The sequence below is a fragment of the Thunnus albacares genome, chromosome 3, assembly GCF_914725855.1.
Source record: "Thunnus albacares chromosome 3, fThuAlb1.1, whole genome shotgun sequence".
In the NCBI taxonomy this organism is placed as follows: domain Eukaryota; kingdom Metazoa; phylum Chordata; class Actinopteri; order Scombriformes; family Scombridae; genus Thunnus; species Thunnus albacares.
In genome coordinates this window covers 12,949,749-12,965,821 of record NC_058108.1, presented here as the reverse complement: position 1 = coordinate 12,965,821, position 16,073 = coordinate 12,949,749, and the positions used below count along the sequence as shown (strand labels likewise).

Below are 16,073 nucleotides of genomic sequence, written 5' to 3'. Positions count from 1 at the left end.
TAAAAGTATCAATACAACAGTTAAAAATACTTCACTAAGTGGTATATTTGGTAAAAGCACATAAATAGTAAAATGAAGTTGAAATGTCAAAAGTAAAAGTACTCATTATGCAAAATGGCACCATTCATAGTGTCACATTATTGTGTGTATATACATACAGTATACATATTTATTATTGGGATACCATGACTAATGCAATAACATGGCAGCATTTTAATGTCGTGACATTTGACATTTTATATGTACTGTTGGGTAGTTTGATCTATCAAAATGTATCTTATTTCATAAACTGACATGTTTTACTCATCTATTATCTATAATGCTTATCCTGTTTTATTACATATATATATATATATGTGTGTTAGGTTTTACACTTAGCATCTTAATATGTACTATAATAAAAAGTTAAATATTTCCTTCTGAAGTGTAGTGGAATAGAAGTATAACATTGCATAAAATGGAAATTTGCAAGTGAAGTACAGATACAGTACTCAAGTACATGTAGTTATGTTACATTCCACCACTGGATGTGAATATCTGTTGCTCGGACTAATCGTCTAACAAAACAAGCTCTTTTTTTTTTTTTTTTTTTTTTTTTAAGATGCCACTTGATAGTTACTCTGCTCAGAGTCATTGTTGAGCCAGTTTGGACATAGATATTGAGAGTTCATTGGTTTCTAACTGGTGCTACACTGTTTGAGTGTCACAGGTAGATTCTTCATTCTTTTGGTTTTTATTCATCCTCATAAATTCTGATTAGTGAACGAGCGTAGTGACATCTTCCCCACTAAGGTTCATGTGTGGAACAATACAGGTATAAATTTTGAATTTACTTCAACACAAATCAACAAAACTGAAGACAAATGTATTTTTATAGTTTTTTTGTTTATTGGCCACCATTTCACGTTTTCCACATCAATTTGGATATGATGGAATGCTTTGTTAAGTTTCCCCCACCGCTGTACAGCTGTCAAACCCATCACCTTGCTCTACTCAAGCCTCCCCTCCCTGCCAAAAAACCCAGTACAACAATCACACAATACATTCATTCTCCTGTTCACTGACCACCAAAAATATGAACTAGTCATTCCACTCACCACACAGCAATTTGTACATCATTCACACAGCACACAATGCACTCACACACTCACACACCGCTGTGGCAACAAGGGTGTTTGTTAGAGCCAAGAGGGATGGAGGTACAGTATGGGTGAGGGGTGGGGCTGTGCAACTGTTCCCTCCCCGCTTCAGATAGAACAGACACTTCTCTCAGACCTATCTTAAATGTACCAAATCTCTGTCTGCTTTATAACCACAATGAATCTCTGATTAGGCATGAATGCAGTGCGACCTATCAGGACTGGCTCCAAAAACTGTCCTGAGTCTGAGAGTGTGTTCCAAGGGCCAACTCTGCCCCAACAAGGCCAACTGGCTACAGCTGGGCACAATGGTACATCATTAAAAATGACAAGTCCTAAATTAAAAAGAAAAACAAAACAAAAAACTCATAGTGAAAGCAATTAAATAAAATAGAGGATCTTCCCAAAAAAAAGTTAACCTTTGTTCCTTTTAGAAAATAGTCAGTAGCCGTGCTGTAAAGAGGAGAAATTGTTTGGGAATGAAGAAAATGAAAGAAAATAGACTCTTTATCCCCCCCCACCCGAAAGAAAGGAAGAAATTGGTCTCAGCTACAGTTGGGGGGCCTTTTGTGCTACACTGGACAAGCTCTGTGGAGTTTATTTTAGTGAAGACTTGCAAAATAAAAACACATCTATAGGATGGCCCCTTGTCCCCTGAGAGATCAGTCCTTACAAAACCGCCATGCAAAACCCTGGTCCTCTGGATTCCTACAAGAGGGAGAAGAACATTGGCAGCCCCCCCTTACCTACAAATACAGGTTACAACACTCATTTAGCTCATACCCACACTGATCAATGGCAAGGCTTTTTTTAAAGAGGAGGGGAGCAAATTCAGCTGGAAAAAACAAACATTTTGAAAACTGGATCTCAATGCCATTTTTACATTTGGTTTAAAATATACAAGGCAAACAGCTGATGTGGAGCTTTGTAGAGAAGGCATTGAGGTCTCCCATAGAGGTGGTGCACTGTTCCACAGAGTCCCCCCAGGTGGGACAAGACCAGTCTGGCCAGAAGTTGCGAGGTTGGAGATGTGGCTGGCAAAAAGGCCCTGCCACACCATTGATGGACTGACTGACTGACTGACTGACTGACTGACTAACTGGCGGGCCGGCTAGCAGGCCGGCTGACTGACTGAGAGGCAGTTAAAGGGGAAGTATTAATGTTCACAGGACAGGGAAGGTCCACAAGGAAGTGAAGGTGGTGATGGTGACTGGTTGGAAGGGTTGGGGCGGGACTTGTCTCCTCTCTCCTTTTCTCTCCTCTGCCAGCTCTTACAACTCGTCATGTCCATCGTCATCACCTCCGTCCTCAATGTCAGAGTCATCGTCCTGTCCATCTTCAACATCGTCCAAATCCTGAAGAGCAGAGGAGGAGAGGGTTGTTGATTATGACATAATCTCTTCAATCTGCCAAGCATGCTAGTTGATAATAAATGGATCCTAAAGTAGACCTGCAAGCTGCATGTTTTTATGGTGGAACTAAGAGTCATGAAAATGTCAGTTAAAAGTACGCATCATTAGTATAAAAAATAAATTATGAGGTTGTGACACGCATTCAACTAAAAACAGTCTGAACTAATCAAATCATTCATCACTCATCATGTAATCAACACTGTCACAACCACGGCTAAGCATAGGCTAAAGATGACATCTTCGTCTCGCACGGCCATTCCTTTATGTCTAGTCTGAGGACAGGTGTGGTGAAGAGATGTATGAGATACAGGAAGGCACTAATGTTGACTGCAGCGCTGCACGTGCTGCTTTTATCTGGAGGCTCAGGTCTCCAGGCAAAGCCTAGTAAACAGCTACAACAGCTGCAAAAGATATTAGTGGACAGCAGTCGGCTGTGCTGTAATTAGACTTCTGAGAAGGGGGCGTGGTGACAATAGTGGGGTTGAAGGCTGTGCGTAAAGAGGAGCCACAATAGTGTGCACCGGATCCAGCAGAGTCAGTAAGATATGGGAGAACTTGCCTTCTCTGCACCTTTGGTCCACCTTAGAGTAAGTGTAGGAAATGTGCCCCAAGATGTTTTCCTCAAATAGCTATTAAATCCAGAGACAATATAATGCTTTCTTTTGTTCTGTCATGTCCCCTCTCAAAAAAAAAAAAAAAAAAAAAAAAAAAAAGCCAAGTGAGTCAGTTCTAAGGTTACAATCTAAACTCCAGATGGGAATTTGTCCAGAGAATCTATTCTGCAAAGCTTCAGACAAGACGCTGAATATGCCTCCAAAAAACACTAAAGGTTCGATCAGAAACATACGTATGCACCTAAACCTGATCTTTCAAATCATTAAGAATAATTATGCACAGGTTATAGAAAAACACCCCTATGTCAGTAGATACACTTTATGGCAAGGTTTTGATTGCATACTGTCAGTACATTTTCTATTTCAAAACCTTCAGCTTTACTGTAATAACAAATGATGTGTAATGTTTGAGTGATGAAATTAAATTCTAAAAACACTGATTAACTCTCTGGAAAAGGCTATATGTCCTAACTTTCACTGCAGCAGCTTTTGTTCTCATATTGGTCATTGCTATTTCCTGTTTCCCTTTGGACTTCAGAGAAGGTTTGCCTCCAGTAGAAAATATACAAGGAGCCTCGGGCCTATACATCAAATAACAAGCAGATAGTCCTGCTGCATCTATCAAAGCAGACTAAGGAAATTTAGTGAACTATTCAGACATGTGTATGATGGGATTTTTCTGAGCAAGGTCATTTTTTTTTTTTTGTTTTGAAAAAGGCACACCCCAGACACTACTTTTCCTTTGCAGCTGATAAAAGAACAGTCGAAATAAAGATCATATAAAAGGCTACAACTATACTGTAATTGTGCTGCTTGCTATAGTCTAAAGTGCGTAGCTGTGTCTCTCAGTGGAGACAAATCCTACCTCTGCGTCCAGATCGTCGTCCTCGTCCCCTGCAGGGGCACCGCCATCCTTTCCACCACTCTCCAGGAACTTGGTGAAGCCTTCCAGTGTTCTCTCCCCGTTGTAATCAATCACCTGTTGATGAGATTTTATTTCTGGTAAATGCACAAGACTGTGTCTCATCCCCAACCCGAAAAAGGTCTATACAATGCAAACACTGCAAAAGCAAAAAATAACCCTAAGCCTTTGACCCTCACTGTGCCATTTTAAATGTAGCCAATAACCTTTGGCACTCAGTCTCCAAATGATGCCAGTAAATTGCCCAGATGTGATGTATTAGCAGTGATTCAGCAAGAAGTCGGTGGCGTGTTGATTTCACATGCAACCTTATTTTAGCAAAGGACAATCAAAGGACATTTGCAAAGCTACCATTTTAATTTTTAGTTACTTAATCCAGCCATAATGACCTGCCACTCAGCTCCATCCTTTCTTAAGCACCCCCAGTCTTCTGCATGCTTCGTCTAACTAGGGTCGCGGGCTAAGCCTTAGACTTACCACGGGGTAGCCCCAATAAATACACCGCTCATGTAAGATTGCTGAACTGAAGGCTGGCACGAGAATGTCTGGTCGATAAAGTAGCACTGTGGAGTGAGGCAGGTGCAGGTCTGAGCACAGAATCTCAAAGTAAGTGATGTCATCCAGCAGGAATCTTTAAAGAACCAAACACCAACAGAATGGTGCAGAAACTTACAAGGCCAGCAGGCTCAGGTTTCTGCACGTGTTTAACGCTGCTAAATCAAGAGGCACTAATGATACTTTGGAGGGCCCTATGGCAATGATTTTGGATCCAAATAACCACCCAGATCACTGTGGCTCACAACTGCAAAGGCATGTAATGAATAAGAAAGCAAACCCGATAATTACGGGTGGAGGGGAGACGGATGGATTACGATCAGTCAACACAGATGGAGATATTTACAAAAGAGCCATGATCAGATTAGAAGATGTGATATTTAATCTCTTTCTGTTTTCTGTCCAGTAATTAAAGCAAGAAAGCATTAGTAGAAAGAAAACTAATACTCAATGATCGAGATCTCACCTGGTGCTCATCTCCTGCAGGGAAGAATTTAAGAGTGGGGAAGCTGTGGACTTTGACTGCCTCGATCTCATTGGCTGTGGAGTCCATCTTTGCGATGACGATGTCTCCGCTATCCTTGTACTTCTCCCCCAGCTTTTCCCAGATGGGAGTCAGCTGTTTGCAGTGTCCACACCAAGGTGCATCTGGAATATAACAAACAAAGAGAAAAGAGGTTAAGTGTTGAATCATTACAGACAAAATATACAGAGCATTTAACTGCAACACCATGCTGTGTGTTTTTGTTTAACCCATTAAAGTAAGATGGGGTGTTGGATTTCAGACATGTGTACATCACTATACATCATATGGCTCACAGCTCCAGAATAATTTTTTCCATCACCGTCACAGAACCAGATAAACAATTTGAACTGTCCCAAAGTGAATGTAAACCATCACAAAATCAAAATGTTTCTTCTCTTTTTGCATGGGCCCCCGAATCACTAAATCTGCCCCTGTTGATGTGTGTTTTCTTTCATGATTTACTTTAAAGATTAGAGATGCTGCTTTCAGTAATTGTAAATGTTTCCATGGTGAACTGTGCCTTTGCAATACAGTTTCATATTTATGTTCTATGTCTGCAGCGGTTTGTTTCTGCTCCTGATAAGCCATGCAGTCTGGAAAGATTGTAGCATGCTGAGTGTACCAATTTCTCCAGCAATCTCTCTTGTATAAGTGTAGAAATAACTGTTGTTAGTGTCTGTATATTTCTTAGTTTGCTTAGGTGTGAGTCAGTAATTCGTGCCTGACGAAAAATGAAGCTGAGCAGCAGTGGAACACAGCTCTGCTCTGCAGCTCTGCCATTTTCACATTTTAGAAAATGTAATTAATATTTTCCTTATTATTGATGTATTATTTCACCACCTGTGACCCATCCACAATTAATCAGAATGTTCATTTTTATGACTCGACCTGCAGATTAACTGCAGTGCCCGCTGATACAGTATAAATGCAATCCACTCATCACTACTATCCATGTACAAGTTATGTTTGTTAAATGTTTAGAGCTAAATTATAACAAAATAAGACCAATTATTATTATTAAAAATCATCTAAATGTGTGCTTTAGCTAACATCAGCATTTCTCCTGTATTCATTCTGCAGCGGTGCACCGCCACTGCAAAACTATAACCACTACTGCTAAAATTTCACACAATCATTTACATCAATGGGCTACTAATGATTTTCACTTTCACACTGTGTGAGCATGATAACACCCTACATCTGCAGTGGAATTGTTTTGAGTCATCCTCCCTCTAATCATTCCTCAAAAGACATCTACGTGAAAAGTACTGTTGTAAGAGTAGCGTAATTCCTTTAAGGAATAGGGCAGTGCATAATATGTGTGCATAGCGAGTGTGTGGTTGAGCGAGTGGTGGAAAAGTGATGGTGAATGCAAGCGGAGCAGAGGAAAATGTCAGCAGTAAGTTGTCAGTCTGGCAGTTAATGTACAGTACAGACTACAATGTGTCAGAAAAGTCTCGTCTGTTGTTTCCCCCAACTGCTGGAAAAGTGAAGGGGGTTAGCCCCGAAGTTAGCGACAATGGGCTAGCCAAACCTGACCAGGCTCACTTAAGGTGGACTGAACTTCAAGGTGGACCAGCTATTCTCATTTTAGTGTCAATCTCAGCCGAGATTAAACAGAGACCAGAGAAAAGTCTGGCTGCTGAGTCTCTTCCAAGTGTTTCTCAGCCCCCACACCAGGGACACACTGAGCATGTCACGTGCAACCTCAACTTCATGGCCTCGCTCCCCTTTGACTGGCTAGAAAGCTCCCCTGTCACCTGTCAGGGAATACGGGCCTACCCTGCTGTGCATGACTGGCCGTAAGCTGTATTTAAACTGCCAGCAATGGAAAATTCCTCCAAAAATAGTGCAAATTTGGATGTGGATCACTACAAAAATAATCCAGCAGCTATATTTAACCGGATGTTTTCAGCATCGGGGTCAGGTAACAAATTAATTTGTGGGCGGTGACGGTCAGAGTGAGGCATCAACTCTTAGGTATTTGAAAATGGCTCAGCGAGGGCAAAGTAAGGAAGGGCAAGAGTCAGATTTCAGACACTGAAGCTCAAGTCTTTGCCAAATCTACCACTTATGAGCAACGACGCTTGACTGCCAGGAAATAGCTCTGAAACAGGTGAACCCCTTTACCACCTCAACCCGAAGATTATAAACAATGGTGTTTTCATGCCATTCAAACTGAAACATCTGCTAACTCTCTGGTCATAACAAAAACGTATGCAGGATAAATCATGACGCGTCAAGAGGAAGCTCTTACAGAATTCCACAAAGACGTTCTTAGCGGGATTGAAAGCGACCTCCTCGAAGTTCTTGCCGACCAAAACCTTGACGGGGTTTTTGTCCCAGTCCTCGGGGATGTCCTGGCTCATGAGGTGGGGCTGTGAGAGAAGGCAGTTGAGATGTGAGATACATAATGCTTAACTGTGACAGAGGTCTGTTACAGGTGTTCACCACAGACATGTTAATCTCATAGTCTTGTTTTTACAGCACATTCTCAAGTGTATAGCTCAGACAGACCATGGCATTAACAGGATTAAGGATTTAATTAGTTGTGGCCATCCAAAAAAATGTCCACCAAGTCTAAAATGAACTCAAACCTAACTAAGCACCATTATGGATGTATAGGTGTATCTATAGCTTACATGTGTTATAACCAACCACTCCTGCCCTCACCTTCAGTTTGCCCTCAGTGAACTGTTTGCAGAATTCAGTGATGCTCTCTGCGGTGATGGCGTCGCTACTGGGCTTGTACTTGGTCATCTCGTCCTCCAGGGTGATGAGGCGGATGGCGGGGCACTCCTCTTTCTTTAGGCCGAAGAACTCCAGGATGCGCTGGTTATCGTCCACGTCGCTGTCGATGAAAATGAACAGGATCTGGACAGGGGAGATGAAAGAAGTCAGTGTTTGATTTTGAAATATCCCAGCTGAGCAAAGCCTCGGATTCAAAGGTGTGTGTAATGTATACACAACGTACATGTATCACATTTGACTGATATAGGAAACTGAATTTACGGCCCCGCTAGCAGGTTGAAGACCAGCATGTCTCAGTTCAGACAGTTCACCTACCTGACCCTTGAATCCCTCTGCAGCTTTCTTAAACTGGTCCATTTTGTCCTGGAAGTCTGAGGCGGTTTTGGGCAGAAACATGAGGATGTGGGACTTGATCTCTCCACCGAAGATTTTAGGGGCAGTCTGCAGGAAATAGACATATACAAGTTTCACATATAGGGATCACATTTAGACTTGAACTGCTTGTTGTCGTGGACAGTAGGATGGAGTGGGGAAAAGAGATAAATGGTCACGTTGCTGTGCATAATTACCTGCTCAGTGAACTCAATGACCAGGGGCAGCTGGTTGGCCTTGACAAAAGCCAGGAGTTTTTCTTTGGTCAGCTCTCCATCAAAGGTATTGCGTCCCTCATCAAACTGTAAACAGAAAAAATAAAAATAAAAAAAAAAGATGGATACAAGTATTATTCACGCAGCTGGTGTCCCATCTAGTCTGCCTGTGAACACCAAACATAGATTTACCAGACAGACCATTTTAAAATCCCCTGGTAACGAAAGAGCCAGAAGACCAAACTGACTTTTATTGAGTGTTAAGAATAGCTGTGGTACAGCTGTGCCAAGTAGCTCTTACTGGTACACAATAGGAAGGACATTTGGCTGGTGGCTTGCTGTCAGACGTGCATATACTGACTGAGGCTGTCAAACTTAAGCCCCAAACACCCGTTGCAATAAACAAGTGAAAAATGCCAGCTGTTTATTAACATTGAGCCCCTGCTTTGAGAGGGTTCGCTTAAGTGCGGGCAAGGAGCCCACATGTCAGCGGTGTTTTCATCAGAGTCAAGTTACAAACATGAATCAGAGACCAGACAATAGCAGCGGGAGGATGGAGCATGTGCCAACACGAAAAATAATCATCAATAACTCAACGCACTGATATATTTAGAGTTTGCAGTTTCTTGCTGAAGCAAATAGGGCTGCTACAAATTATTATTTTATTTATTATAATTATTATTTATTGATATACTACCAATTATAAAAATTTAAAAAAAACAAAAACAAATGAGGCATGAATGTTAAAAATGAAACTGAAATGAATGCTCAAAACTGAACAAGGAAGTACATAACATAAGTCATCTGCATAAAACAATTAGCGAAATAAAGTGAATGGACTACAATAAAATAGCACCTTAGAACAGTCCAGAGTACAAAACGTTTACACTGCTCCACACACTGGCACGTTCAGTGTGTTGCTGCAAACTGAATCACCTGTGAGTAATTAAACATGCACTTTATTTTATAGTTGCATTTCCAAATATGTGTTGCTTTTTGATTTTAAAAACACTGATTAACTTTTTGATCGATAGTGTATATTGTAATTAGAATTGATCCAATATATTTTTTGTGAGCATTTCAACTGTGAAGACTTTTCATTCATTGCACTGCAATTAAATCAATCAGCGTTTGCATTTCAGAAGGACATTTAAGAGCGTCACACACTTTTGAACTTCTTACAAGAATACAAAACTGAGATGTGGTCCGATTTTAGTAAATGCACTTCATTGTCAGCATGACACATTTTACCAGTTTTATGTTAAATAAAAACGAATGACTAAGGGAAATGCAAAAAAAAAAAAAAAAAAAAAAAATTACCCGGTTGCTTAATTTTTATTGACAGACACGCTGGACGTTGACCTAATTTGATAAATCCACACACTGACAGATACAGTTTTGCTGATAAGAAACCTCATTGATCTCTGACCTAAGAAACTGCACCGTCAATAATGTGGTATGAGACGAACATGACCTCCTTTTAAAAAGAAATCCCAGAGTTCGTGTAAATTTCAACAATATGGAGGAAGAGTTGAAATGCATGCAGCTGTCATTCATTCCTCATCTGCTCGTAGCCAATGAGGCTACTTGAAGGAAGTACCACTGCCTTAAACAGCTCTTTACCATTCATCACCATTAGCTCAGCATGCTGAGGTCATACACCGAAAAGGTCTAGCAGGAGGCCCAAAGGCAGCCACACGTCAGAAGAAATATTGAAGGACCTCAGACAAGCCAAGATTAGCAATGGAGAGCGGATACTGTGAGGTCAACAGCATCGCATTTCTGAAGAGTAGATCAAATACACTGGAGTGTCTTCAGCAGTCTCGCCTGTGAGCACTTACACATGTGAGAGGTGTGTCTCAAAAGCCTGATGCGAGGCCACAAATAACCTATTTACAATATATTTTGATTACACCTGTCAGTGAGTAAGTACTTAAAATAACCAAGTCATTCAATTTGTAACCTGTAGATTTGGGAGATGTCCTGTAACCACAGTTTGTCCATATGATGAATGAATATACACAGATGTGTCACCGCATGACATCTAGTTACAAAATGAATTATTTTAGAGCAGTGAAGAAGAACTTGAAGTCACCTTCTTGAAGAGGACGACACTGTCCTTGGACACCTCAAACTTGGAGTAAACAGCATCGTCAGAGGTCATGGCGAAGGGAATGTCGTCTATTGCTTCAGCTGCTTTTTCGTAGGCCTTGGCACCAGCGGACTCAGCATCCTACAGACACACATGACAACCTTCCTTTAGATGAAGCACTGTGCAAGTGATCCCCTGTGATCAAAACTTTTAAACATTTACAGCAGTGTGGCTTTTGAGACACTTGGAAAGCTTATAATGACATCAAAGATGACAAAGATGATGCCAGGAACATTGTGTCCAACTAATGAACTTCTGGGTTAGACTAAAAAGCATTTATTGAGCTTTAGAGATGACATATTGATGATATAGGTATATGGGAAAGTGATTTTATTACATAGACCATCCAGTAACCTGACCATGAGTGTATGGAGCAATATTAGTGAAAGGAAGGGCTTTATTACAAAAGGTCACTCTTACATATCTTAATTTGTATTTTAGACGTTGAGACCAGAATCGCACCTTAAAGAATCCGATGACCGCCACCTCGTTGTCAGCGATCAGAGACTCCGCCTCAGTGACTCCTGCCAGGGTGGCAACAGCTGGGCCTGTGCGCTTCTTCAGCCAGCTGACGATGTCTTCGGCCTGCCTGCCAGCTGTAAGACAACAAAACACAACAACTTCAACACCTCGGTGCACAAAGACAGCATGTGACCTGCCGAAATCCACGGCTGAAAGACTAAACCTCAACAGGTTTATTCAAGCATGGAAAAGGTGCTCAGCTGACAGCCACCATCCATATTAAGAAGGCAGGAAAAACTTTTCTCTGTATTTGAACAGAGTGAAAGTGACAACATCTTTTCTCAGACAGTTGGAGACAGCTGACCTCAAATTCAAATTCTATAGTGTCTGAGGGGAACAGATGTTTAAGTAAATTTTGCACTGCCTCTATTGTAGTGAACTCAAAAGATTCATAAATGTACTGGTGTGAGAGACAGTGGTAAAGCAGAACCAGACTACTTCTGTATTTCTGGGGATCACAGCTCCTACAAATTCAGCTCATTTGTTTCTGACTTTCTCGTTAAAATTACATTTAACAATCATTCCAAGTCTTTGCAACACATTTACCTTTATTTGGAATAAGCCTGTTGCAATTAAACTGGACTTAAGACAGACCTGGCTGTAAGACTGAACCAGTGATGCAACACAGTAGCAATCACACATTGATGAAGTGATACCGCAAGTAGTCTTAGTGCAGACTAGTACTATGAGATTTAAGGCAGTACATGGGAGACGAGAATAGGGTGTTTCTAGAAGCTGGGCTGGAATCAAGAGTGGTCATTTCAAAACCAAAAAAAAAAAAAAAGGACTTCCCAACTTATTCTCCCCTCCCTTTCCAAATCCAGCTGGGCCACAAAGAAGAGGCGACGTGAAGAACTGCACATCTCACTACCAGGCTGAGAGGCCGGACTCAGTGTCAGCATGAGAGGAACGTGCAGGGGAGACCCAACCCACTTTCTGTCTCAGTCATGCTGTTGAAAGCTGATTGGCTGACTGCCTGTTTATGCTGCTGTGCAGATCATATTACCAGAATGAAGAAAGTCAATAGGGCCTGGCTCTGGCTGCCTGATCTGACTCTTTTTACTATTCAGGAAGCATTTAATAAAATTTTATTATGACATGATATCCACTCGCTTAACTATGACAGGTGTTACTCAAGATTATGTCAGTTTGTGGAGAGAAAAAAAAGAAACAAACAAAAAAAAAAAAATCTCAGTATAACACAAAGAAACACCTACCTGCAGTATATAAAATCAGATTAATTTCCCCACACTGCCTTAAACTTTTGAGTCATCTACAGTATCTGATGTAAGTACTTATAAATCACATGAATGCTCACCAGAGTACTCTTTGGGTGCCTCTTTCTCTCCACCCTTGAAGAACTTGATGGTGGGGTATCCGCGGACACCATACTCTTGGGCCAGTTCGGTCTCCTCTGTGGCGTCCACCTTACCCAGGCGGATCCCTGAACCCTCGGCCTTCAGCATACCGGCAGCCTTGGCGTACTCTGGAGCCAGGGCCTTGCAGTGACCGCACCATGGGGCATCTGTAGGAGTGTCGGAAGGAGATTTAGCCAGGTACATACAGAGTTTTGCACTGTTTAAGTAAACCTGATGTACAGACGTGATAACTTTTGGCACAAAAATGTCTATCAGGGTGAATAGAGTTCGATTTTATCTTATAATATTGTTGGGAAACAAAACGGCAACATTGCAAAGACAGAGCTGCGACAAGCTATTGTAATAATGGATACTCAAACTCTGTAAGAAACACTGCTTAATGTCCATCACAACAGCTCAAACAGATGTCTTCACATTTCCTCATTTGCCTGAACAGCCGAAAAACTTTCAATCTATGCAACTGAATTCTTTGCATTTCTGTATTGCTAACCAGATTTGATTTTATTTTTATAGAATAAATGACTAAAGTTCTTTTTAAAATAATTTTCTGATAATCACCCACCAAAAAACACAACATAACTGTCTTAGCTCTTGTCCAAGACAAAGTCCTGCTCATACAAAGCAGAGCAGCATATATTGATATGGAAACAATTGCTTGATCAACTGATGGTCGATTGACAGAGAATTTATTGACAACTATTTTTATAAGTTATTATCGTTTGTGTTATTGAGCTATTTTCTCCATTTTATTTAATTGTAACTTACCTTTAGACTGTTGGTCAGACAAAACAAGCAATTTGAGAACTTGTAATGGACCTTTTACATAATTTTCTGACATTTTAAAAACTAAACAATAATATACACACACACACTGTTGCAGCCCTACTTTATTATGTTTCAGGACAACTTTTATTTAAGTTAGTTTGTGACCTTTTTAAAAGGAATAGTTTGAACTCTAAGGGAACTCCTTTGGAGTTTGTGGAAACATATCATAGTGGCCGGAGTAGATTGCCACAAATATGTGGGATAATTTAATTTCTACTGTGGCTTCACGTGTTAATAATTTCTAAGCCATGGTGTCCAATTGTAAGTTCAAAAGTCTGACAGCAACCACTCAACAAATAATCACCTAATCAGGGATGACACGTCAAATATTATGACCTGCATTGCATCACCTATGGTCTTGACAAATAATAAAACTTCCTCGTTCCACTTCTAGTCAATATAAACGCATAGATGAACTTTTGTAAAGTACACGTCAACCTAGCTCCACATCTCCACAGAGATCCCGCCCAGCTGAGAAATACGTGGGCCAACAAAGCCTTCATCCCTCCCATCCCGAGCTCACTGGAGAGCTCATTGGAGAGTCTTCTCCTCCGCCACCTCTGACTGGTCCACGGATCAGTCACATAATATCTGAGCAGGTCAACAATCTCACTAAAGTGTAGCGGGATGGGCCTGCAGGCTATGAAGAACTGGATCATTAAAGCTTGCGTTACAACACATAAATTAATCCTTAATTACTTCAATGCAAAATTTGCATGAAAATTACAGGTTAAATGACTGCTCAAAAATGAAACTTAATATTATATGAAACCACGGCAGTCAATCGAAACTCAACAACTCCGCACTGTACTGATTCACCTTCTCCTTTCACTTCTGGTGTTTATAATACTGATATTACTGCATCATCCCGACGGCAAATGTGATCATGTTCACACTAGCAGATTTCTCCATATGCAATATGATGAACTGCTTCAACATCCTGGAGTTATAAAACATATATGTTATAACCAGGTTAAAGTAATAATTTGGCTAAACAAACGTTGTAGTGAGATTAACGACAGTCGTAAAACAACCTGGGTTGTGCTGCAGGTTTTACAGCCTCGTCAGAGTCCGTATAACGTTTTACTCCGAAGAGACTCGATGCTAGCTAGTCAAATGTGATGAGAAACAGTCTGACAAAGAGAAAACGCCGTCTGATAAACAATACCGCGTCCATTTCCACACAGCTTGAACTACGGTGAGATAGCTGGTGGGCAACTATGTGAAATAGCGTCACGCATGGGTGCAAAACTGTGCAGACCATCAGAAAGTTAGCCTCTAACAGCAGCAACTTGTCAGAAGTGTCAAAGTTTAATGCTAACACTAACCGAGGCTTCATTTAGCTAACTTAGCTAGCCGGGGACCGGTGAGCCCGCTAGGGGCCAGCTAGCGTTAGCTGGTAGGATTTAGGAGCTATTTTTACTTACAGAATTCAACCAAGATGTTCGGGTGAGCTTTCAGAGCCTCGTCGATGTTACTTTTCTTCAGCACCAGGACATCTTCTTCCTCAGCGATCTCAGCCCTGCTGGCCACAGCCAGTGTGCAGAACAGGAAAAACTTCAACATAGTTACCGTCGAGTATTCTTACGGACAGAGAGACGAGAGCTGCAGACACGGTCGGCTAAGGTTCAGCGGAGAAATTGGTCTTAGCTTTTGGTCTTTGTCCCTGTTTGACGTTGGGAGAGTAGCTGGTATTTTGTGCGGACCGCTACTAACGTGGCATTGCACGCAGAAACCGGAGGGGTCAGCTGTTGTGCGCATGCGCATTTATTAGGCCGAAAGCAGTTCGTGTTGAAATGTGACTGGACCACGGCAGACTGCACCTGGAAGTGAAAGAGAGGCGCTCCCTGCTCCCTCCTGGCGTGCCTTCACATCAGCCCGGGGACTTAACACGAAAACCAGGCGGGAAACATGAGTTTTAAGCACCTAAGCCTTTTAAACGGACACGAATATTTACATCTACACACAGTTTCAATCTCAATCATATTATAGCAACATAAGACCGTATTTTAGTATATCTACATATGTGAAAGACTATATGAACAAAAAGTGAAATATGTGAGGTATGTTGTAACTTGGGTATTTACAATATTGATCTGGCTCTGGACTATGAGGTGTATGTACTCATGCACGTATAATGGGGAGGGTGTTGTTTGGGGATTTACTGTAGGTGTTTTAATGTTTGCAAAAAGGACAGGGTATCTGAATGATGAGTAACATTTAGTAGTCAGTCACATGATGTTTTTACTGAAAGTGCCCCAGAGAGTGCATATCATATATTACTATTGATATATTTTTTAATTTCCCTGGGAAGTTGGGATTAAAGGGTCTCTTCTGGTAACAAATAACAAAAACACAACTCACAAGGTAAGATATCTGCTGCCACTCCCAATAAGTGAGTTAGTGTTGGTTTTATCTGAGAGTCACAGTGAATGAAATCAGGCACATTTTGTTTGCTCTGACTTGTTACTTTATCTAGTAAAGAGGGGATGTGTGTCTCATAAGCAGGAGTTAAGGAACCACACGGAAAACGTGACAATCAGGGATGTTAAGAGGAAGTTTTTTACAAGGAAGTCAAAGTAAACACTATTCTCAAGAGCATACTTATGAGGATATAATAATGGAGATGTGATTTCAACAGTTTTAAAGGCAAAAGCTTAGACATATGGTGTGTTCTGACATGAGATAA

General features: G+C 41.1%; 1 protein-coding gene across 1 annotated transcript; it reads right to left on the bottom strand.

Moving 5' to 3' along the window:
• Nucleotides 1–868: 868 nt before the first annotated feature.
• p4hb (prolyl 4-hydroxylase, beta polypeptide) lies at nt 869–15,143 on the bottom strand. Its single transcript, XM_044346485.1, has 11 exons — nt 14,812–15,143; nt 12,499–12,705; nt 11,121–11,254; nt 10,602–10,739; nt 8,489–8,593; nt 8,235–8,360; nt 7,842–8,042; nt 7,426–7,546; nt 5,109–5,290; nt 4,031–4,144; nt 869–2,494 (listed from the first exon to the last, which is right to left on the bottom strand). Exons 1-11 carry the CDS (start codon nt 14,948–14,950, stop codon nt 2,411–2,413), a joined length of 1,551 nt encoding a protein of 516 aa, XP_044202420.1. The 5' UTR covers nt 14,951–15,143; the 3' UTR covers nt 869–2,410.
• Between the last annotated feature and the right edge of the window lie 930 nt (nt 15,144–16,073).